The sequence below is a fragment of the Crocodylus porosus genome, unplaced genomic scaffold (assembly GCF_001723895.1).
Source record: "Crocodylus porosus isolate Cpor-Errol unplaced genomic scaffold, CroPor_comp1, whole genome shotgun sequence".
Lineage (NCBI taxonomy): Eukaryota > Metazoa > Chordata > Crocodylia > Crocodylidae > Crocodylus > Crocodylus porosus.
Genome location: NW_017728928.1, coordinates 3,587,100 through 3,612,382, shown reverse-complemented (window position 1 = coordinate 3,612,382; position 25,283 = coordinate 3,587,100). Strand labels below are relative to the sequence as shown.

General features: G+C 42.2%; 1 protein-coding gene and 1 long non-coding RNA gene across 5 annotated transcripts in view; both read right to left on the bottom strand.

Moving 5' to 3' along the window:
- LOC109314945 (ATP-binding cassette sub-family A member 10-like) overlaps nt 1-16,027 on the bottom strand; it is a 51,312-nt gene extending 35,285 nt beyond the window's left edge. The window contains exons 1-11 of one of the 3 annotated variants that reach the window (XM_019542344.1): nt 13,735-16,027; nt 13,149-13,278; nt 11,965-12,104; nt 9,677-9,887; nt 7,658-7,816; nt 6,712-6,812; nt 5,605-5,831; nt 3,704-3,842; nt 2,024-2,209; nt 1,442-1,589; nt 288-459 (exon numbers count right to left, since the gene is read on the bottom strand). In XM_019542344.1, the coding sequence (XP_019397889.1) occupies nt 288-459; nt 1,442-1,589; nt 2,024-2,209; nt 3,704-3,842; nt 5,605-5,831; nt 6,712-6,812; nt 7,658-7,816; nt 9,677-9,887; nt 11,965-12,066 (1,445 nt within the window). In that variant the 5' untranslated portion in view covers nt 12,067-12,104; nt 13,149-13,278; nt 13,735-16,027. The remainder of the gene's footprint in view (nt 1-287; nt 460-1,441; nt 1,590-2,023; nt 2,210-3,703; nt 3,843-5,604; nt 5,832-6,711; nt 6,813-7,657; nt 7,817-9,676; nt 9,888-11,964; nt 12,105-13,148; nt 13,279-13,734) is intronic. The other 2 variants (XM_019542343.1, XM_019542345.1) reach the window with 2 other exon arrangements.
- Nucleotides 16,028-18,844: 2,817 nt separating this feature from the next.
- Nucleotides 18,845-23,000, bottom strand: LOC109314946. Of its 2 annotated transcripts, none has more exons than XR_002102393.1 (2): nt 20,672-23,000; nt 18,845-18,968 (listed from the first exon to the last, which is right to left on the bottom strand). It is a non-coding gene; the product is annotated as an uncharacterized LOC109314946 (long non-coding RNA). The 2 variants fall into 2 exon arrangements; XR_002102394.1 differs by having other exon boundaries at nt 20,719-23,000.
- Between the last annotated feature and the right edge of the window lie 2,283 nt (nt 23,001-25,283).

Below are 25,283 nucleotides of genomic sequence, written 5' to 3'. Positions count from 1 at the left end.
TTCCTCTCTGCCGCAATTATTTTTCAATAAAGCTTTTATCATGAATTAAATATACAAAGGGTCTCAAGTCCTTCATTTTTGACTGACTTACTCTCACCTGCATTTTAACAGTGCTAAATCTAGCTCTGCATTTTTATTTTATGAAATAAAGTATTTCTGCAATCATCCCATGAACGCCACAATTGAGCAGATGAAGTAAAATTGATTGTAAGAGCACAACAGCAGATTAGTGGCCCTGGCCCCCAGGGTAGCAACAGGTTACTTTTTGAGTATATCAGTAACTGTACCTGATGGCTTCCTTCCCAACAAAGTCTGGAGGTATTCGCTCCACATTATCGTTAAAGATACGTTCCCGGTTTTGTTCAATTTCTGGTCTCTCACCAGGGTAATCTCTCCTGCTTTTGGACCAGTACGATGATTTCAGGAAGAATAAAGGGGGATATGGTATTCCATATTTGTCTGATCAAGAAGCAGAGGATATAACATTTTAGCTGATCAAGGATTTATCAAAACCTTATTCATGTTATTGAATATTTTTGATCGGATTTAAAAAAAAAATACTTAGACACCTAATGATGGAGATGGATGCCTAATGGGATTTCAAAAATACTGAAGCACCTACCTTCATTTGATAATCCTACCTATAGGATCATGGCTGCCTTTACGTGCCTTATTGACTTTTAAAATTTGGCCACTAGTTCACAACATTGTCATGCATCTGAATTTACAGCCAACGTGCCAGAAACTGCACAGCAGAATGCATGGATGCACTGAGCCACAAAGGAGATTCTTTCCTATCTATGTTATAAAACTGAGCTCTATATATTATAATAGGCAAAAGAGAGCAAGGCCCTACCTATCAATGCTTCCAGCTCTCCACCATTTCACAGATGATGCTTTATTGATGCTCTTTCTACTGTTCCAATAAAGTAGCCTCTGCTCCACTTATTGTACACCATACACCTCTCTAGCACCTTTGCTAGCTACAAAAGCCCAGTGAAAACCCTAGGGTTTGAACAAGCAGACAAACTAACAAGCCAAAAATGTCAGAAATGGAGGGGGGGAATCAATATTTCCCATTCAACATTTTTCAACAATTGTTGAAGAATCAACAATTTGGGCCAATATACTGGCTTGAAAAGTCTGTCCTTTTCCCTTCTACATAAATTACGTTCTTTCTACCAGTATGTTCATAGCATGACACCAGCCATCTTCCATTTCCCTGGGAAACTATTCCACAGTTGAATGTGGAGTCTGTATAATACATGTTTGTGATGTTCTCCCTAAAATTTCTTTTTCCAGCATTATTCCATTACCCTTTATATTCATTTCAAGCACATATGTTCAAGTATGAAAGAGAGACAGACAGACAGGCAGGCACCTTTAAAACCACAACGGTGTATAAAAGGAAATCTACAGTCTTACCTATGAATCTGCTTACCAGGCAAAACTTTGTCAAAATAGATAGCCAGCATCATATACAAAATGGCATCAAGGATCAGTATTATGTAAGTTTTCAATAAAAAGTTTGATTCCTCCATCAAGTTAGAAAAAGAGAAACCTATTCCATACTTTTCTAAATGAAAAATCTGCAAGAAAAGACAAAGTCTGAGAATCTTCATGCATGATGAGATTTACACAATACTTTGCATGCCTAGAAATAATTTGTAAAGTCCATCACCATAGCTCCCCTCTTGTTCTTTCCTCACTTGAAATAGATTTCTACTATTATTTATGATGATACCCAATCAGGTATCAATGATATCCAATGACAACAATTGGGAAGATGGTACGCAATTCTGGCTTACTCCAACCTAATACTCTCTACTTACCTAACATAGGACAAATAGACCACAACAAATTCTTTGGGACAGAAGTTATGCCTCTGTGCTTATGTATCATCTAACAAATGGAGCCATTGAAAGCTAACACCGTAACAGTTAAGTTGTAATCTGCTTGTCAAGCGCCTAGCTTATGCAGAGAGCCAGCTCTTAGTTACAGTTTTCCAAATGCTCTTCCATACCTTTGCAAATCCAGCATTAAAAGCAAAGGGGCAGAGGAGTCCCAAAGCCCATTCCAAAGGTGCGGGGAGTTTTGTCAGCAGTACAATAAGACTCAGGAATCCAAAGAGAAGGGTGAGGAGGAACCCAACGTTGGCAGTGGTTTTATGTTTCTTTAAGAGGGAACTGAGCAGGAAGATGAAGTGGATCTGTAAAGATAAGGGAGCTCTTAGTTGGTGAGGTTGTGCGTGAAGTGCTCTGAAGTAAGAACAGGTCTGAAGGAGATACTTGAGAGACAGTGGGAGATGCACATGTTCAACTGTGACAAGACTAGGGTGCCACCCATCTTGGTGGGAAATACAGGACATCCAGGACACTGCCCCCTTCCTCTTTGCCCCTCCCAAGTCAGTGGTGCACTGCAGGGAGAGGCGGAGGTAAAGCAGTGTGCTGTCACAGGCTGGCAGGGCAGCCGTGGTGCTTGCCTGGCTGCCTTCCTGGGGTAGGATGCTGCTTCCCTTCCTTGCCAGACTGCGCCTCGTGGGAAAAATGGGACAGATGGCCACACTAGACACGACCCATTAACAAAAACGTATGACTTGCCTAGCTGTATGCAGTTTAAACAGAAAATTACCCATGGTTATATCCTAGAATCAATACTCAATCATTTCCACTACCTATACAAAAAACACCGCAGGGCTCCCTAAAAAAAATTAGTTCTTTTTATTTCAAACTACCGCTTGCAGTAGGTTAAGTTCCCTTTTTGTTCAAATTCTTAATATATGTTATGATGTCAAGTGACTTTTGCTAGTGAAGGAATAGTTTTAAACAAACCACCAGGATCATAATTTCTGTTCTATGCAGTACTATATACAGTGCACAAAAATGATGAAAAATTAATCTGGTAGTAAGAATGGGGTTAAAGAATGATAGATAATTAGCTTAGTACACCCAAACAATTTTGAAGAGATCCAAAATATTTCACCTTCAAGCTTAAAGCAATACTGGAAGCAAAATTTAATTCAGCGGGTGTCTTTTCAAAGAAGGACATGGCTAATCATCTTCAACAAGTAATATTTGTATTTGCACTAAGTGTATTTCAACTGAATGGAATTGATCTGAAAAATGTTAGCAGAGATCCTGAATATCATGGTTTCAAACCCTCATTGAATCACATGTGGAATATGAGAATGTGATTAAATAAGGGTTTTACAAACACATTCTCATATTCCACATATCTGGCGGCACAGCTGTGTTGCTACCCAGCATGTCCATAGGTGATGGATAATGTAAGGACCTTTGGGTACTGCCAGGACCCAGAGTCTACAGCTGCTTGGGCCGAGTCCCCTCAGTTGCGGCTAGGGAGACCCTGCTACACGTGCACATTCAACCTGAATAGCAACCAGCTATAAAGTTAGTACACATTGTTGAGGTCTAACTTAGTAGCAGTTTGGAGCTTCTCATGGCATGGTAAGTATTTTGCACATGTAGCTGGTCTCAAGGAAACCGCACAATTAACTGGTTAACTACACAATGCCTGTAACATGTAGAGGGGCCTTAGAGATATCCTCAGCTTAATCAATCAGCCTGACCAAGCAAAGGCTACAGTACCAGAACACCCTCGTATCTGCCCTGTGGCTATTAGCAGTGTAGGCTGTTACTGATATTTTAATGTGAGGGGTAAAGAAATGTATACTCAGACTTACGGATGAGATGCCATAAAGGAAAAACAGAAGCCAGACAGCAGAGAAACTGCTCATGAGGAAAAACTCACTAAAAAAGATAGCTGTCAATGCACAGGACATAATCGAAATATTGACGGCATACAACAAACTCCAGGAGAGCCTGCAAATGAAAAGATATTATTATGTTCCTGCTTGCTTAATGAATGACTTCATCTTAATTAAGACTTCATCTGTACGGCAAACACCATCTCTTAATTACATTACTTAGGCATTCTGTGGGAAAGCCCATTGCTATTCCACGTACGGTTGTTGGCACGATTGACATCAGCAAGGAGTTACCCAGAGGAATGCATCAGATCAGGAACATATCCCTTCCCTGGGAAAAGGGGGATGAGTGGGGATGGACAGAGTTTTCTCTCCGTTGCAGGAGGTGTTTGAACCACCCCCCATAGAAAACAGGCTATTTCTCAAGCCCCACAGATATCAGAGGATCCTCTATGTTAGATGGGTTTTTATTACCTTAAGTCTCCTGGGTCTCCCTGTGTGATACGGCTAGGAAAAAATTATGTCACCATCTGTGGCTGTACTACAAATCTGCCTGTATTTCCATAGATCTAGTAAGAGACCTCAAACCCACACCCCCCCTAAGAAAAGAATCCCAAGCCAGGAAGGGCGAGCTGTTTGGTATATCTTTTCACTATGAAAAGCTCCCCAACCCTGAGAGTTGGGGGTTTTTTGAGCTATTTTTTAAAAAAAATTTTCAAGGAGAGTCAAAGTTTAGCTTTTCCTCAGAATAGCTATAAACTGTATGATGGAGTGAGTCTGCATGAACTACTCCAAACAACGTACATCGGTCCTTGCCTGATTCGGCCCAATTCAGTGGCTAAATCTCTGAATTTGAAATGAATCAGGGGACCAATTAAAAGGTCTGAATCGATTCAAAGCTCTCCAAATTTTGGGAAAGATTTGGAGTACTTTAGTGATCGGGCAGTCCCTGGTGGCTACAACAGGGAGCTGCAGCCAACTCCGAACTGGTAAGTACCAGGGCTGGGAGATGGGGGGGTGAAGGAGGGTGGAGGGGTTCATGGGGAGGACTTCTGCCAACCCACCCACCCCCACCGCTCCCCAAGCTCCCCTACTTCCACCTGCTCCCCCAGCCCTCCCGCCCCAGCTCAGTACTTTAAAAAAAGCCACAGTGCTCACTGGGTGCTGCTGGGCATGAGGGGTAATCCCTGCTGCCCCATGCTGCATGGGGGGCTATGCATGAGCCCCCAAACAGCCTCCCCACTCCTCCAGCCCTCCCTGCCCAAGCCAGCTCCAGCCCTTTAAGAAAAAAACTAAACTAAAAAAAGCCCAGGGACTCACGGCTCCTGCAGCGGCCTCGGGGCTTCAGGGGCTCATGCAGAGCCCCCCATGGTGTGGGGCAGCTGGGAGTGGTGGGTGCAGGGCTTTTCTCAGGTTTTGTTTTCTTAAAGGGCTGGAGCTGGCCTGGGCAGGGCACCCGTGGGAGGCCTGGGGGAGCAAGGGGAGAGGGGGGGCTCTTGCAGAGCCCCCCATGCAGCATGGGGCAATGGTTCCCCCCGGCAGTGCCTGCTGAGTCGGGGCTTTTTTTTAACAAGTGCCGGGAGCTGGGGCAGGCAGGGCAGCCATTGTCGGGCTGGGAGAGCGGGCCTGGAGCCGAATCTCCGAATTAAATTTGGCCCAATTGAATCGGACAAGTCTGAATCCAAAGCTAATACTAGCTGCTTCACACAGGCCTAATTTCCACCTGTAGTTGCTGTCTAGTTGCTTTTTTCAGTCCCTCTTGTTCCCAGGAGGGAGTGAAGCTAGCAGTTCTTTGCATTCATTGAGAATACGTTCCTTTTGGCAAACACGTACTTACTGTTGCAAGCACACACATTTTAGCTACTTCAGCAACTCACCAGAATGCCAAGTCCTGCAGCCCCATCATCTTCATCAATTCCTTGTGCTTTCTTTTTTCGCTTGTCATATTTAGTGCCAAAAAGTGCATAAAGGGAGAGAAACACATTACAAGAGTAATCAAGATAAATGAATAATCCATTGTTATTGTAGGCATGATGTTTAATGATCTCATACGGACACCAGCAATGGATTTCATTTCTTCCCAGACAGAATGACTTGTTGTCCCCTGAAAAGGATTAAAGTTAGCAAAGTTAGCTAATGCAGGTTAACTTTTGTACAGCAAGATGAGTTTCATATGCCACTGAATATTGATAGGGACAATTGACGTGACAGCAAACTCCTCATACTTTTACTGTTGTAACTTCCTTCCTGGCCTGGAAAACTTCAGTCTTCCCCGGCAAGTGCATACAAAATGGTACTGTCAAGATCAGTTTCTGAGACCAGAGCCAAGAGGACTTTGCTTCACTGGCAAAGCAAAAGCTCACAAATTAAGTAAGAGAATTGCATATAGGTTTCGCAAGGAACCTACGGATTGTAACTGAGTTGACTAAAGACTGTCCAGTGTCCCTGCAAATATCTGTGGGTTGTCTTACTATCCTCTCTTAGTAGTGAAGTCTCATGGGGTGCACTGGAAAAGCCACAGTGACAAACCAGTGTAGAAGCCAGGAATCCACTACCGAGTTATTTTGACCCAGACTTCGCAAAATGTGGAGTCAATATAGAGCCTAAGGCAGGTAGGGTACATGCTGTGTGGATGCATGAGCGCTCAGGACTTCAGTTCTTCCTCAAGCACCTTTGCCCCTTCTCATCTGCCCCCCATCACTCTTGAAAGACACTACAAGAAATCAACAAAACCCTTGAATGCCATCGCTTCCAAACTCTCTTTAAAACTCAATGCTGTTATGATGCTCACAGAATAGTCATCGATGGCTAGCTAGCATATACACTGAGAACTGTTTCAGTCTTTCCTTTTCTCCTTATTTCCTTTGCTAGTTTAATTCACTCAGTGGGCAGGACCAGCGGGAATGGTCTCACCATGATTCTCATGGTGAAAAATTCACTTTCGGGAAAACAGACAATAATGTCACCTCAGGAGTTGCACTTACTTCTATGATGGCGGCATCAATGCTGGATTGCAAAGACACAAACCCATTGTACCAGTATCTTGGGCTTTCACAGTAACTTGCAGAAGCATTGTAACAGGAATCTGCAGCCAAGATGAAAGATCAGTTGCACTAACTATATGCAATAATCTCCATTGCAGTGGATGTGCCTGGCAGCAAATCCCTTTCCCCACTTTACTACTCCTATTATATTTTGAGATGCACTATGGTCAATCTCCCACGTTCTTCAGTGACACGGGATACCGTGATACTTCCTATGCCACACATCTGAGCAATATTTCAATTCTTTAGGACACGTTAAATATCTGAGTTGGAAGTTTTTCAATGAAATGTGCTTGACTGCCGTCATCAATTTAATGACAACAACAACAAACCAGGACAAAACAGGTATGGCTCAGTGCCTATGGAAATGTAGATGCTTCCACAGAATATCACCTTAAATGCCCTGTCCTAAGCAACCACTGGTCAAGGTTAGAAGTTGATACAATCTTTATTCTAGATTAAAATTTTTCTGTTTCACTGTGGCTGCTCACAAGAGCATGGATGCAATTTTTTGGACATTAGTTTTACGTGCTTGATTTAGATTTGTCAAGAAACCAGGGAACAAAAATAGTGCATAACAGATACATTAACGTATGTGGCATTACATCCATTTTTAATGCATGAAACTATAGAATGAGACATAAAAAAAGAGACTGACATGGACTGCAACATACCGAGTGGGGTGAATATTTCAAGTCAATAGAAGACCAAATGTTTTACAAGGTAGCTTTTGTTGTTAACAAAGTAAAACAGGCTTGAATGTGTGATTATTTCTAGGTGATAAAAATATTTGATCATATAGAGGATAAGGGCCAGATCTGCTCCAGCAGAGCTGTGCTGATTCATATGAGCTGCCTTTCTAAATAAGAATATCAATTAAAATTACCTATGTCTCCCAAGTTTTCATTTGGAATAACCACATATCTGGGAGCAAACCTCAGGCGATAAGAAAAGTCATCTTCAAATACAACCCCTACAATGCTTTGATTCTTAGTCCATGCCATTTCCAGGGCTTTTTCATCTTCTACTGCTTCTGTTTTTATACCTGTGGTTTATAGAAAGCAAATATGTTGATCAGTGACTTCGAAAATGCAAGCTCTGGAAATCCCTACATCTTCTGGTTCTGTCAGTGGTGTGACTCTCTTCAATGAAGAATCTTCATGGTGTTATTCTCTGCTCAGTTCTGCGTGGAGCTATCTTAAGTCACTTTAGATTTAATCAGCTTGGAAGAGTTTAATAAGATTCTCGCTAGAATCAATAGTGAATGCAATATTTGACTGCGAGGATGGCTTTCTCTACTGTAAAAGTCATCTTTTCACTAGCAAAGTCAGGTAGCTAGTAGGAGCATGTGAAGCGGGCAGTATTCGATTCAGTTTTGGCCCAATTTGGGGGATAGTGATTTGATTTGCTGATTTGGATCACAGTCCCAAACTGATTCGGCTGTATCTGAAGATTCGATTCCGATTCAGAGAATCAGTGATTCAGCCATAGATGCAGCTTTATATGTTTTTTCTATGTACCTCAAGGTACCAGTCCCAGCTCGTGAATGCGGAGATGGTGGGGCGGATGGAGCATCTCACGGGAGTGCAGGGGGGTCCCCCACGTGCTCGGTGGCAGACCTGGAAGTGGACTGGAAGTACTCCTGGTCCACTTCTGGGTCCAATGCTGAGCATATGGGGACTCCCCCCACAGCCCCCCAGCCCAGCGATTGGCCACAGGGGGACCGTGGGTGCTCCTCCAGACTCAGGAGGCACCAGTCACTGAGCCAGGAGGCTGGGGGGTGGTTCCCTGCACACTCTGTAATGGATCCAGAAGTGGACCGGAAGTACTTCTGGTCTACTTCCAGGTCTGCCACCAAGCATGCGAAGGACCCCCCTGCACTCCTGTGGATGCTCCATCTGCCTCAGCATTGCAGCGTTCACAAGCCATGCCCAGTGCCTTGAGGTATGTAGAAAAAACATATGAAGCTGCGTCTATGGCCATATCATCATCTCTCTCTAAAGCTCTCCAATTCGATTTGGAGAGATTAATGGGTCTCCTGATTCGATTCAGATTCGGAGATTCGGCTGCTGAATCGGGCTGAATCTCTACCGAATCAAATCAGCGATCGAAGCTTCACACAGCCCTAATAGTTAGCCATGTTGCAGAAGTCAGGCAGAAGGCACTTTTCACTAGACAGTCTCTGAACATAAACCTTGGATCCTAACAGTATCCATAAATGACTTTAGGTGACAATGTGGGATCCAAATGCAGATCCAGGTTTGAACTTTCCACTTTAGTGGTCCTTGTCTCTCTGGATTCAAACTGTTGGGTGTTTGGTATCTGGACCAGGATCATGATTTTATGGCTCAGGCTAAGCCTTTGCTTTCCACTCAACACATGATGAAGAAATACATGTTATCACATTGCACTAAGGAAATTTCAGGTTTCTTTCTTTCTTCTTTAGGTCTGAAATATGGGGCTTCACAGTACCTCTGCTACCTGGAGTGCCAGACAGCCAGTAATCAATTCATTTTATTTCCATTCAGCTTTCACTGTGCAAGCATATGTGATTTCCACTCTGTTTTTTTTCTGAAACTACATCTATCATTGAAGTAATAGTTTCTGCAATGTCTAAAATTAAGAAGTACTGGGAATCAGTCTAGTTCTTTCATGATCAGGCTGCTGAATATACTTAGGAAACTTAATTATTTCATGAACTTTCCTGAAAGGAATGAACCAGCATTTACTTCAATACTACTGGGCTATGCTTAGTCTTACCCTTTTGTTATACTTGTCACACTACACTAAAAGAAAATGAGAGGTACTGGATAATGCCTCCATACCTAGCTGTGATAATGGATAAATTAGGATGACTTCTATGCACTAGCCAGGCATGTTTTAAAACTTGGCAGACATGACATACCTTTCATGACAGAGTCAAATGCCACTTTATTCATTATTTGTCTTGTAGTATTTGTCACTGGGGTATAGGCAACTGTAACCCCAGTAGCATTGAAGGCAGGATCATCTAAGCGTCCGAGGAAAGTGTGAGGTATTTCAGCAATTGGAGGAGAATAATGGTACAATGTAATTAGGTACACCAGAAGAAGGAAAAGTAATGAGAGGATCCATTCCTGTGTAATAGGGAAAAAAATGCAAGGAGAACATGATATAATAACCTGAAAGAGAATACGACTGTTCCTGATAATTATGTGGACAAGAGAGATTTCTTGATAAATTTGACAGAACCATTTTCTATGTTATCCTTTTTGTATGTACTGGTATCACAATTTTTCATAACTTTTGATATTACTAGAACCTAGGAGGGTAAAGTCAAGTCTAAAATCCCTACCTTTGGGAATAAAAATAATGAACTTTAAAAGATGCAAACGCAGACATCATGATCAACCCTTTATATCGTTGTTTACATTTGTTTGAAAATGAGAGAACACCAGGCAGAAATTGCTTTGTATTTTCTCAGGATTGCAGTAATATTAGCTGTAGAGAACAGCCAGTTTAATCTATAAATGCATGTATTCATATTAAATAATGTGTGTGATAAGTCTCTAAAACATTTCCTCCAATATGTAATATTCAGATGTGCAACAAGTGTACATGTGGAGTGTGGCCCAGGTGTGTGCCCACTTGCAAAGGTCTGCTGCATATTGACCTGATCAAACATTGACCACATTACTTTTTTAGAGAAGAAAACATTGAAATAGTTTTCAATTAATCTATGCTTCTGATGAACCATGCCATATTTTCATTAGAAAAATACTGCTTTTTAGGATTGTATTGACAAATTGAAAGCTAAAAAAACCCCAAAAAATAAAACAAAAAAATACAGGTTTGGGGCTGTCACAGTTTTAAAAATGAAAACCTGAATGCTCTTTATCCAGTTTCCGTGGGGGAGGAAGGGGAGGACATCTTTTTTTTGGCCAGCACTGTGCAATACAGATTTCCCTCCCCAACCACAATTTTGAGTATCTCCACTTAATATTCTATACACTATTTTGGCTACCACGGTATTCAGTTTTGAGTAACCACGGTTTTCCATGGCTGTGCATCAGCCCCCCACCTGCCATTTTTCCCATAAATCCTTTGTCTTGCCAACTGTGGTTTTGCTAACCACGGGAACTTTCAGGAACCTAACCCCAGCGGCTGGCGAGGGAAACCTGTACAGTACTTCTGGGGTGAAATACTGTGTGTCAAGTGTTCAGCACCCACCTAAGGTAAGTAAGGTGGGAGAAAGAAGAAATCTGTAGCAAGATCCATTTCTAGACCCTACTGCTGGTTATGAGACCTAAGTACAGAAGGAGCAACAAGTACTGAGAATGGCTCTGCTCCAGTTCCCTTTTCCTGTCTAATAGAAGAACCCTTCGAGGAATCAGCCTGCCCATTATTTGTCTCTCTGGTCATGCCTCTGTGCAGAATAGGTTGGGAATGCAGCTAGGGAAGGGGGAGCTTTTGTCGTGTGGAGTATTTGAGGGCAACCTTTAAACTCAGTGCAAAATGGCCTTACTGAAAATTCACAGCCTAGCTCACTCGCACCTTTTCAGGCAGGGTTGCCGAGTCCTGAATACTAGAGAAGAACTAGCAGTATAATGTCAGCCCACACTGTGCCTGTCCTCCTGACCCCCACCCAGCTACTCTGATTTCAGTAGCCTCTCCTTTCATCACCTGCTTGTTGTTAAACAATGGTTGACTTCTTCTAGTTTGTCATGGAATTCAAGAGTTACTTGAACTTGCTATTATCACTAGCTCAAGCTGTAAAATCTGAGGCCTGGCAGTGCAAATATGACCAGCAATACTATCTAGTAAGTCAAAACATGTTGTTTCTGTCACATAGCTAAAAGCAGTCAAATCTGTGGAGGTTTTATAATTGACAAATAGCAGCTGAACTCTTGTCACTATATCAACATGATCATGCCTTTGAATGCCCGACTGAATAGCAAAGAGCTGGCATTATGAATGTTTGCTATTGAGCATTTAAATTATTGTATGGATAAGAGAAAGACCTAAGATCAATAGAAAAAAACAGCTTTAACAACGCATGACCTGCACAAAGAGAACTGCCTCACTGGGACTTTTCAAATACTTTTTGTTTTTTTTGTTTTTCACTTTGAACACAAAATACATCAGTTAATTAACACCCTCTGCCCTCCCCACTTAGCTTTTAATTTGCTTCCTAAATTTTCTTTTTGCACTCACCTGAAAGCTTTTTTTCTTCATCCTCCATTTGATAAGCACATTTTTCCATAAGAGAACTTTAGTTTGCCGGTACATGCTCTTCTTCCTCTGAAGAGTCTGCATTTTTTTAATCTAGAGAGAAAAGCAAAAGCAGGAATCTCCTAATAAAACAAAGCCAAAAAAGAAGAATATATATATAGTTTTGTGTGTGCAGTCCTTTCATCTGGGCATATCAAGGCACTTTGCAAAGGTAGCTATTACTCCCATTTTACTGAAGGAGAAAGAATTGAAATTGCAAATTCAGATGTCCCAACTCCTTGTGTCATGCCTTAACTCTAGGACCATCTCTGCAGCATAGCTTTTATAAGCAAAAGGCAGTGACTTCTGGGATTCCCAGCACTGCACACAAGGCTTCTGGTTCTGCATTTAGACAGTGACTAACCAAATCCCATGGTTTAGGGGCTTCACTGATCACTTGGAGGAGTCAGGAAGTATATTTTTTACCCTAGTGCATAATTTGTTCTTTAGATACTTTGTTCACCTTCCTCTGAAGCACTTCTGGCAATGCTTGTGTCCAGATGTTGCTGACTAAACAAGTGGAGAATACCTGAACACAATGTGAAATACTGTATGTAACATGACCCCTCACTCCTTTCTGTGTTTTTGCATGTCTAACATGAACAAGTGCAATGGATTCAGATTTCTATTTATTCTACTAATACTACAAAAAATCCTTTTCACTCTTGGCTTTTTTGGTCTTGGGGATGGAAACTGATAGAAAATAGCACACACTATTCCAGATAAAGAAAATAAAAAAGTGTTTTATGCTTTCATAGACTGCTTCTGTAGTATTATATTCTGGATTAGCAAAAGGTAAATGTGACGTAACAATTAATTTCAATTTTAGTTGCATTATTATTGCTATTGCAGTGAACGTCTGTCTACTAGGCAGGCTAGAAAGATTTGCTACATTAACCAAGAGAGCAGATTCTCCATCAAGATCCGCTGAGGCAGCTGTAAATGGCTTATCATCTAATAGCGGAGGGCACTGCTCCTAATGTTGTGTGCAATTGAAGCAATTCATCGGAAGAGATTAGAAAAATCTTGGTTATGATAAAGAAGTGCACATGGTGAGCCTCCTTCCTCCTTTAGAAAAACCTCAAAGACAGAACGACTGCCTTCCTTCTAGGAATGCAGAACTTTACCTTTTGTCTTTATGGAGAAGGCTTATTTTTTCAGTAAAAAAAAAAAAAAAAAATCAGGGAGGGACCCAGGCTATTCAGAAGTACATTTTAGACATCACATCCATTCACAGGTCACAGACAAACCACAACTCTGCCCCAAGAAAAACAGCAAAAGTAAAAATTAATACCTGGAAAGAAGACAATAAAAACAGTCGTGAAGCGTTATATAAATATTCACTCCACTGCAGATTTACAAATGTGCTTGGAAAAGACAAACTTTGGGTTGTGTTGCCAGTGCATGGGCAAAAGCACAGCAGGCAAATGCATACCAAAAATAACTTTACATTGTCTTCCAGTCCAGACAGACAAATAAGAGCTGGACAACTGGTTCAAGCTGAGTGAGGAATGTCACCATCACTCTCCTAATGCTTCTCTTACTTACAGATACTGAACTGACTAAACCCAAAGCTGCAACAAGAAGTATGGACAGTTCCTTCCAGCATAGCTTGTACTGCACAGAGTGGCACAGCTTTACTTTGCAAGTTATTAGTTATTGGATGTTTTCATATTTGATTAAGACAACGCAGTAGAAAAACAGAAATCCTACCTTAAAGCCAACAGTTTAAGAGGAATCAGGAATATTTGCCTTCTAATAGCAGTAAAAACAGTGCAGAAAACAGCAGTTTTCCTAGGATATATTTTGGAATCAAAGCAATGGCTTGTCGTGCTTTTCTGTGAAGAGGCATTTCCCCCCTTCTATTAGCAATTCCAAACCTCACATGACAACTTTGTTTTTCATTGGCTTCCCCTCTCCTACCCCCTAAGAGCCTTCCTCCTTGGCAGCTCTTTGCATTTCTCCTTTTATATAAAGATGAGAGAACATATTTCTGCTGATGTGCCTGACAGAGGTCTCTCTCGAAAGTTAGCTGGGAAAACACTTGACATTTCTTATGCATAAAGGGGAGAGTGGGGGGCAAGAAAAGAACTCCCCAAATGTGTTTTTTTAAAATCGATTACTGCCCTGTATGCAAGCCAGACCTAACTTCAAAAGGACTGCAACATGCCAATGCGGGGGAACAGGGGAGCAATGTCCAGCCTGGTTTTTATCTGTAGGACAGCTTTGTTTGCAGTTACTATTTTAGAAAACGCTTCCAAAATAGTAACCGCAGCAGATGGGAAATTTCCTTTGCTTCTTACCATACAAAGCACAACAAACAGTAGTTTGATTCTGTCAGCATGGTATGTTAAATATAGAGGTTTTGTCTAATTGCAGCTGGACAGCATCAGTTAAACTACCAAGCTAGGGAAGCTCACATTGGTTCCCAACGAAGTTCTCAAGGCTGGTGGTAGCAATGCAGACCGAACAGCAGAGAGTGGTGTGAAGCTTAAACTGCATTAAAAGATGGAAAAGATATGACTGCTGGGGAAGGGGGCAAAGGGTGGGGAGTTGGAATCATGCCCTTGCCCCAGGTGAATATGGTCATACTTCGTTAAAAAGATGAAGTTATAAAAATTACTTCTTTCCTCAGCTAAGACCCAGACTATAAGACCCAAGGCTTCCAGGTCTTCAACAGAGACACTCGAAATCCTGGGGTTATGACTCTGAAAGAATCGAAACAGCAAGACTGTCTTGAAGTCATAGACCCCAGGAGGCATAGTGCCCCAGAAAGCTCACAGGTGATCTGGGTACAAGCAGACAACTTTCTGAGTTAATGCCTGAGTTTGATTTGACTCCTACTGAAAACAATCAGGATACCTGCCTGCATTGACTTGCGTGCAGAAGTGCTGCATGCACATCACTAAAGGCGTGGATGTCACAGATAGTGGAACCCAGTTTGCAGGACGCTTTGTCATTGGCCAGGAGGCATCAGGCTGCGAGAAAATAGCTTGACTTTCAGAAAAATGGGTTGAGAGCTTGCCAGGATGGCAAGCAAGGGGAAAACCTCCCTTATACTCCTGAATTAGATGGCATACATTCAGACATCATGGAGAGTCTGGCGGTCTAAGAAAAGCATCTGGTGTTTCATCGTGTTATGTCCAGTATCATTATTTCGGGCCTTGTCCCAGATGTTAAGTCCAAGATTAGGACACGGTTACTCATAAATAGGGATCTTGGTTTTCGCTGATAAAAAAAATTCCCAATTTTTTGGAGCAAAAAATTAACCCAAAATGCACGTTTTTCCATGATCAAAATGAAACACCCACATTAGGGGTGTTTCATTTTGATTGTGGATCCCTGCTCATAAAACAATAATACATTTATTCAGCCTTTAGCTGTTATAAGTCTATTACTGGAGTTAGTCAAGAGCAATACAGCATGTTTGCCACAAGATATAATGAACATAACATCACTGGATGGCCGGGCCAGGAGGTCATGTCTGGGGTTCCCGACTCCTTTGCCCCAGTACTGAATCTTGGATCAGTGACCAGATCTTTCAGGAGCAGGTTGTGAAGGGTACGCTCTCTCATCTCTCTTTATATACCAGATAACTTGCAATTCTTATTATATAAAATTAGCTTAAGTCTTCACCTTGCTGCATATTAATAATCTTGCTTCTATCTGCCAAATAGGAAACAGTATTTTTCCATCTGCTCCTTTTCACTGGGTGCGTGTCTTGACCACAGTTCAAGCTAAACACGCAGCTTAAGCTAAGCACGAAGGCCAAACCCCAGGCCTGAAGGCCCCTGGGTCCCAGCAATCATGCGAAGGATGTAATCCTACCAAGTACACCTGGCAAAGAAAAAGTAGTGGCAGGATCCACTTCTGAATAATAGAGGAAAAGGAAATGAGAAGAGAACATAGTATAACTATCTGAAAGAGACCATGATCTTTCTGATTATCATATGAGCAACAGAGACGGCCGATAATTTTGAAAGAACAAATATCCTTCTCATCAATACTCATCTCTTTCTTATCAGGCTTGCAACGCAGTATGTTTTTTTGTAATGTTTAATGTCACGTTGTCTTACCTATCACACCTGCTCCTACCAAATAAGACACTTACCTTGTATTTGGAAGGCAGAATGGAGCAAAAAAAGATTTGTTCCAGAGTCATGGCTGATTATGTGATATAGAGTAAGTCCTTTTGGGAACACGGGATGTCCTGGGAACTTCTGGCTGCCTCACCCAGATTGCCTTGTGGGATGACACACTTTCTGAACACTTTGTTTCCAGGAGGACATACCCTGTGCCACACAGGTTTAGGCTTCAGATCCTTGCAAGGGGGCAATAACAATTCCGTTACATCTTTATTGTAAATAGTTATTTACAGGAACTTGTATAAAGAAAAGACTGTTTCTGCACCACAAGTCTCATCAAGATACAGACTGCATGCAAGAGCTCCCTTGATGTTTCAGGCACAAGCTATAGTGCTCAACCAACAGCCATGGCTGGGAGGTGGTTAGCGCAGGACCATGCCCCTTCTTGATGAGCCATAGACAAATGGAAGCCATCTTGGCAGCTTACTGGTATCTTCAGGCTTTCTTCTACTCCATCAAAGAAGAATCAGCTTCCCTCCTTAAGATGCACAGCCCAATTTTGGGAGGCAGCTTTTAGGGAGAAAGGTGTGCATGGATGCAAGTAACTATAGTACTGCTGGAACCTTGGGTGCATTTTTTGAGATATATATATATATTCATATGACAAAGTCAAGTCTAAAATCCAGAGGTTTGAGAATAAAAATAATGAACTTAAAAAATGTAAACAGTGACCTTGTTCATAATCATTATTCAGTTGTGTGGTTCATATTCCTTAAGGATAAAAACTGCAAGGCCGTTCCTCTGGAAAACTGCACAGACTGAAATCAGGAAGTTCTCATGTGACCAAATGTGAGATAATACTAGTTTTTGCTTTAGTAAGTTTGCACTTGTGTGCAACAGCAGTTGGCAATGTTTTTGGCCAACTGGACAGAGTCAACCAGCTTGGGTCTGAGGTGGGCCAGAACTAGGGAAGAGAACCAGTGTATTGCCAATTGACTTCTTCTCTGCTTTATGAAAAACAAGCACCTTAGATAACCTGGACGAACATTTGGATATTCTCTAATCAGATCCCATAAAGTGGCATGCACAGAAATATTGGCCTATAGCATATTTATATTAAAATACAGTTTTCCGTTCATTTTTGTATTCAGCCAGTAAAAACCTGCTTTTTCATTGAAACCATAGTTGCCCTTTGAAATGACTTCCTGTTCAAGTGTGCTGAGTCTCACTGATTTCCAAGGCCCACCATCCAGCTGAGGATTACAGAGGACATTCCCACACCCCACAACTTGCCAACCCTCACACTCAACCTGTTCTGTGAATATTGAGTTTCTTTCTTTCAGGCTGATGCCTCCTAGCCAATGATAAAATCTTTACAAACTTTACATACTGGCCATCGAAGAGGCTTACACTAATATAGCCATATTGGTTGTATACATTCATAGTAAAGTAGTACTGGAAGGGACCTCATGAAGTCATTAGCAGGAACTTCCCTGACTAAACCGTCCCAGCCAAGGGACTGCCTAACCTGCTCTTAAATTTCCAGGGATGGAAATCCCGCAGCTTCCCTAGGTGGCCTGTTGTAATGTTTGACCACCCTCATCACCAAAAAGTTCCATAATTTCCCCCGCCGTGAGACCGTCGCTCCTTGTTCTGTCCCTTATGCACACAGAGAAAAGCCAGTCTCCACCCTCGCTATAATCACCCTACAGGTATTTGAAGACTCATATCAAATTCCAACCCCCTGCTCTCCAGTCTTCTCTTCTCCAAACTAAAAAACACTAGTTCTTTCAGCTAAATCATGCTTCATGGACCTCTAATCATTTTTGTCACTCTCTGCTGGCATTTTCCAATCTGTTCATATCCTTCTTGAAGTGTGGGGCCCAAGTGAGGTCTCACCAGTGCCAAGTCGAGTGGCATGATGTATGATACAATAGTCTGGGGATAATCCTATTGACAAAAATGACTGTTACCTCTCTCAGCTTGTTACCCACAAAATTCATAAGCATAACAGTTTGGTCTTAGCAAACTGACTTTACAATAATAAGGTTCAGCTATTGCAGATAGAAAGAGAGATCTATGAATCCTAGAGTCTTCCTTTCCCCTACTTCATAAAGATAGGTACTGTATTGCTCCTCTCTAGATGTTTGGGACCTCCTTTGTGCTCTGTCAATTCTCAAATGCAATTGCTAATGATACAGATGCTTCTTTGACTAGTTACTTAGGTGCCCCAGGGAAAAATCGAGCACAACATATGGTTTGCACAGTTTGCATAATACTTTAAAAAATGGAGGGCAATTTCTCAAGTGTGAGTATACTGGAGTTGTTCCACTGACAGAGCTCCACTAATTACTAGTTCAGGCTCAGAGTCACATTTGGATGGTGGAGATTGGGAATGTTTTTAAATAAGGCCCTAATAAAGTCTGTTCTGGTTTCATTCAGTGGATGATTCCAAACCCATATCCTCTTCAGAGCCCACCTGTAAGTTTGCTGACTTGTTTTTCATCTGCTACTTAGGATATTCAAAGCTATTTATCTTAAGAATATCCACATATTTAACCTATTAAAGACAAACTTCCATGAAAGGAGAACATACATTTGGGAAAGATATTTTCTCTCTCAAAAATATGATCGCTGCAGCGCTACAGGCCAGACATCTTGCTACTGACATGATCACATTCAACTGATAGAAAATATGCATGGTATCAAAATTATGAAGATTAAAAATACTGATTAAATCATAAATGAAAGAAATTAATATTTTTATGGCTCTTCCTGATTAAGTTGTTTCCAATCATAACTTCCATCCAAAGCCAGATTGAAGTTCTCCTTCTCTCGCTCTTGAGAAAGATCCAAGAACACCTGAAATACACAACAAAAAGGTTCTCACAATTTTCCCAGCACAGTACTAAAGACTTAGGAACATTTGCCTTTTTTTTTTTTGTAAAGCAATTGATGAGCTTCCACTTGTCCCAGAAATGAATTCCACTCCGAACAGCTTTGTGCTGATCTCAGTGCTACTCCTCAGTGCACCAACAACTTGTCCTGTAAATTGGCAACACCAAAGCTCTGGAGTCACACTTGGGAAAGACCTTCATCATCTCTACTGGGTTTCTAGTGACGTTCAATTTACATACATTCTCCAAGATGCATTTTCAAGCCTAACTCTGTAAAGTGGGGATTGATCGCTGACTCTTTCTGGTTGCCAGTCACCTGAGACTGCAAGGTAACATTTTTCAGAATAATTCTTACATATCAGTTTCCTCGCACAGGGGAAGTTGTGGTTTTGTCCCAAGCTTTGTATGTGTGTCAATACATTGTCTGGCTGTGTTAGGAGCAGACCAGGCACCTTTGTACTTGCCCTATAAAAGGGTGACCCTCCTTACACCAGTACGGCTGCACCCTTCAGCACTCTGGGCAGCAGAGCTGGGGCTGCAGAGTCTGCTTCCCCCGCTCCATCCCTGCCTGCAGTGGGAGTAGCTGGGTCACTGGAGTAAAAAGGCACTGTCCACCCTTTTCATGGATTCACAGATGTGGGGTCGGAAGGGACCTTGTAGATCTTCTAGTCTGACCCCCTGCCCTGGGTAGGAGAGAACTGGGTTCAAATGACCCCAGCCAGATAAACGTTGAGCCTCCTCTTAAAGACCCCCAGGGTAGGAGCCAGCACCACTTCCCTTGGAAGTTGGTTCCAGATCCCAGCTGCCCTGACAGTGAAGTAGCACCTCCTGATGTCTAGTCTGAATCTACCCTCTAGCAACTTATGACTGTTATTCCTTGTTACTCTGGGAGGCACTCGGGGAACAAGGTCTCTCCCAATCCCCGCTGGTCCCCCCTAGTATGTTTATAGATGGCCACCAGGTCCCCCCTCAGCCTTCTTCTGCAAAGGCTGAACAGGTTCAGGTCCTGTCGCCTCTCCTCATAGGGTCTGCCCTGCTGCCCCCTGACCATGCGGGTGGCCTCCCCTGGACCCTCTCCATGTTGTCCACATCCCTCCTGAAGTGCAGCACCCAGAGCTGGACGCAGTACTCCAGCTGCAGCCTGACCAGTGTTGCATGGAGGGGGAGGATCACCTCCTTGGACCTGCTTGTGCTGCATCTGTGGATGCACAACAAGGTATGGTTAGCCTTCCTAACTGTGACCTCACATTGTCGGCCCATGTTCATCTTGGAGTCAATGATGACTCCAAAATCTCTTTCTGCCACTGTGCTTTCAAGAAGGGAGTTCCCCAACCTATAGGTATGCTGCTGGTTCTTACTGCCCAAGTGCAGCACCCTGCACTTGTCAGTATTGAATCCCATCCTATTGTCATTCACCTACCCCGTCCAGGTCCTGCTGTAATCTGTCCTTCCCTTCTAGCATGCCCACCTCACCCCAAGAGAAGGGAGCAGTATGCAACCCCAACACATAGGGAGAGCTGAACTGCCCTTTGTTTATGCAATACAATTCAGAACCTAGATTGAAACTTTGCAGTGCCTGAAGTCTTCACCTGGATCATAGCTTTAAGGTTGAGGCCCCTATCTGTGCTTTCCACTTCATGAAAGAATATTAAAACATAGCGTGAGTACCATAGGTAACAGAATAACAACCATAAACATCGATAGACATGATGTACCTGCCAGGAGAGATTTGGAAGCCACATTTTTCATATAAGCCTTGTGGTACTGGTCACTGGTGTATAAACAACATCGGCTGATGTGGTATTAAAAGTCAGGTCATCTAGTTGCCCAAGGAAAGCATAAGGTACATCTCGACGGTATGGATCAAAAGTACTTTTATCTGTGAAGTACAGTAGGAAGAGAAAAAGCAGAGACAAAATCAATTCCTGAATAGAGGAAAAAAGGGGATAAGAAAGAATATGGTACAACACCTTGAAAGAGTGCTCTCTTCCTTATTGCTTGAGCATTAGAGATGGTAGCTCCAAATTTCAGAGAAAATTATTTTCTCAAAGTTGAAACTTTTGTAAGAATATGTGGATTTGTTTGGCATTATTTATGCATATTTTGAATTACATTTGAATTATATTGAATATTTATGAATTATTTCTTTTCTAAGCACTATATTTTAATAGCAAGCAATGATCTAAGAACCTAAGTCGAATACTAGGAAAGTAACAAACCAAGCTCATCCCTTTGAGAACAGGCCAAATGAACTTTAGCAGCTGGAATCACTAATCACCTGTGAAAAGGCTTAAGAGCAGCATTTCATGTCTGAGGAAATTCATTTGAAAATCAAGAAATACAACACTGTATAATGCTTTGTAGCATCCCTTTACTGAATATTCACTCATCACAACTACCTTTCCCATGCAGGCGTACCCATAGAGTCACGGTTTGTCAGTTCAAATGTTCATTGGCAAAATGAGCTGAAGGTCAGTGCTCCCCTTCTTATAAATCCCTCCAGGTACTCCAACTTCAATAGATGTTGATTGGGTCATTTATTTCTCTTAAGCAATGGTACAGTTTTCCTCAGGTTCCCTTGTGGAAGTCCAACTTACTTTAACTTCATGCAGCAACAGCTAGCAGCCTTAGTAATGAGTTCAAATCTGAGGCACAGGAATCCAAATACAACAAGCGATACCACCAAAGGTCAAGCTGCCAGTGGCATGGTGACAGCCGATTGTCACCTGTCTGCCAAGCGGGTGGAGGGAAGGCAGCCTGGCCAAGTGCTGCCACAGGGCCAACAACTGATCAGAGTCTGCCTGGGGAAGAGGGCACTGGGGCAGCCCTGGTTGCCTCCTACCTGTGGAGTGCACCTCTGAGGCAACCTGGTAGGTGACTGGACATGTGCACGCCCTCATAGCGCTCTGTTTTTGAAGTGCTACCAAGTATCTGTGCCATGTATGCAAAAAAGAGCTATGATCCATTAAAAAAGCTTTAACCACAGGTGAATGTCACCTCCTACCGGGGCCTAGAAAATGCTTCTAATTTGGATCCGCACATGGAAGAAACACCCTGGCTCTTTACTTGGTTTCCCGATTTGATTTTTGCACTCACTTGCAGGCTCTGCTTTTTCATTCTCCATTTGATAAGTACATTTTTCCATAGGAGAACTTTAGTTTGCAGATACAAGCTCCTTTTTCTCCAACGTTCCTGCATTTCTGGATTCAGAGAGAAAAAGAGTGCACCTTCTGATAAAACAAAACCGAGAAAAGAACAATGTCTGTTTTGATTTGCAGTCCTTTTGTACAAAAATCATAAAGCACTTTACAAAGGAAGTATTACCCCCACTTCATGGAGGAAGAAAGAATTGAAATCCCTTGCTAATGTTCCTTGAAGCAAAGGGGAAGTGAAGAAATCCCATTTAGATCTACATTTAGACAATGATCCTAACCAAATCTCATGCTTCAGGGCTTCAGCTGGGCACTTGAAAGAGTCAGGAAGGCCTTTTTCTTTTCTTCCAGTTGCACAATGTGGCTTGAGGACAGTCTGTTCACCTTCCTCTGGAAATCACCGCATCCAGATGTTGCTGATTGGACATGTAGGGATTATCTGCATGCAATACCAGGCACACAGCCATGACCCTGTTCTCTTTTATGCTTGTGATTTTTCAAGTTAACCATTCACAAACACGACAGGTTCAGATTTCTCTTAATTCTACCCATGCTAACAAATGCTCTGGTCTTTTCAGTCTTTGTTCTTTGGGTGTCATTGACGGGAAATCCTAAAAAATAAGAAGGGACAAAGAAAAGTGTGCTGTATACTCCCATAGCCTGCATCTATATTATAGAGGATTAACAACAAAAGGAATTGCATCCAAACCCAAAGCTGTTCATCACAATTTTAATTCTGTTATTGGTGGTGTGATTTATTTTTTAGATGTAGGCCTGGCTCTATCCAAAAGGCTCAGGGCTCCAGACAAGCTGCAGACGGCATGCTCCAAACAGCCCCCAGACTGTCACCTATGATTATCAAGTGCAACAGAATTTCAATTTCATTCAACAGTCCTAATGCCTCTCCTGGAATAAAGTAGGCGTTTCATCCTTCCTTCCATATGTTCTTTTAACACTGTTGAGCCTAAAGGAAGGATTAGAAACTTGCGGTTACAATTAGATCTCAGCAAGCTAATTCCCCTGGGTCCCTTTATTAATTCTTAAGGTCTCTTTTGTACCTTGTCCAGTCATTTGCAATGGGAGAATTAAAATGCTGTCATTCTGGGTTGGTAGGATAGGTAGGAAACAGGTACAATGTGCTGTTATAATAACATTTGTTATTTTGTTTGTGATAGGTTTTCACTTGTCCCAAAGATGAACCTTATTTGCAACAGCTTTGCGTTAGGACTGTGCGAAACTTTGGTCCCCGATTCAATTTGGCGGAGATTTGGCCCAATTCGGTAGCTGAATCTCTGAATCAAATCAGAGGACCCTTTAATTTCAACAAATCAAATCGGAACCCTCTGGATCGATTTGGAGAGATTTGGACAGATTCGGCGATTCAGACATAGATACAGCTTTAAATATTTTTTCTACATACCTCTGAATGCTGCAGTGCTGGGGCAGATGCAACGTCCCACAGAAGCACAGCAGGCCCCCAGTGCGCTTGGCTTGAAGTGCTTCTGGTTCACTTCTGGGTTTGCTGCCAAGCACACTGTAGAGTCCCCCCACACTCCTGTGGGACACTTCATGCACCCCAGCATCATGACGATCACGAGCCATGCTGGTACCTCAAGTATGTAGAAAAAACTTTTAAAGCTGTGCCTATGACTGAATCAGCATTGAATCTTCAGATATGGATTTGGATGAGTCGGATCGGGGACAGTGATCCGAATCAATGAATCAAATCACTGTTCCCAATTTGGGCCGAATCTGAATCTAAGAGGGCCCGTTTTGCACAGCCCTACTTTGTGTTTATCTCAGTGTAGTATACCTTGGAGGAGAAACAACCCATTGGTCTGTAAATCTGCTACAGCAAAGGTTTGGAGCAACACTTGGGAGAAGGCTTCATCCATTTTTGAGCTCTGCAGTTTCTAGATGTCTATTAGAGCTCTGCACGTTATGCCTTTCCTGAAAGGTATTTGAGGGAGGGGCAGAGCCTGCATGTTTTGTGCCCTACCTGGGGCAGTCCGCAGCTGTTCTCCCTACTCAAAGAGCACCACCTTTTACTGCCCCCTTCAATTAGCTTCATTAGAGTTTCTGGACCCAGGTGCTATCACTTAGTGATTAAAATACCAAACAACACAGCCATAGTCCTCCCTAGATCTTTGTAGATTACCTCCGTAAAGTGGGAACTGATCTCTGGCTCTTCCCAGAGGTTGTTCCTGAGACTGTAACTTAACACTTCTGTAAGTAATTTTTGCTGGGGTGCAAGCTTTCATTCCCAGTCTTCTGGTCATGTGTGGTTTATTGAAATAAAGGTGAAAATACATGTTAAATTTAGAATATAAATGTTAAAACGGCATTATAATGTGCACTTAAAATATGAGCATCCATGCATTAAAGCTCATTAACTCATGCTAAGTCACTCTGAGTATCTCAAAGTTGCACTACTTTAGACAAGCACACACTTTCAGCTGTGCTACCTAGCTCATGTTAGGGTAACTTTAGTCTGCTCCATGGAGTTAAAACAAGTATTTTTCAGTTCTCTAGCATCCCAAGATGCATCACTCCTATCCCCATCCCTGTCTCAGTCACTTCACCTTCCAAGCAGGTATAGAAACCAGGTGTCCTGGTTTCCAACAGCAATCAGAGGTGTGCAGACAAGAAGCAGTTTTAATCCTTAATGTGAGACTGCTCACAGCATGTTCTAGCTTTAACACCACTTAACATTCTGCAGTTATTTAATATGGTTTAAATATAACACATAACTTCACCCAGTTTCCATGATCTGGTTGGACTGACAGCAAGTGAAACACTGATACATTAAATATGTTAGCTGATCATAATGTGTGGGATGTGCCAGGGTATAAGTCTGAGTCCAAATATTATTTTTTGTTCTAACTCATGATTTGGGATGAGCCATTGAATTTTCTACCCAACACAGTTTGGAGTCTACCTCACTCCTCCACCCATCACATCTCACCTACCTGTCCAGTGCTCAGTGTGACCTCTCCAGTGATCTTCTGTATAGCTGTGCTTTTACCAGCTCCAGTGAGCCCCAACAATCCTAATGCCTCTCCTGGAATAAAGTAGGTGTTTCATCCTTCTTTCCATATGTTCTTTTAACACTGTTGAGCCTAAAGGAA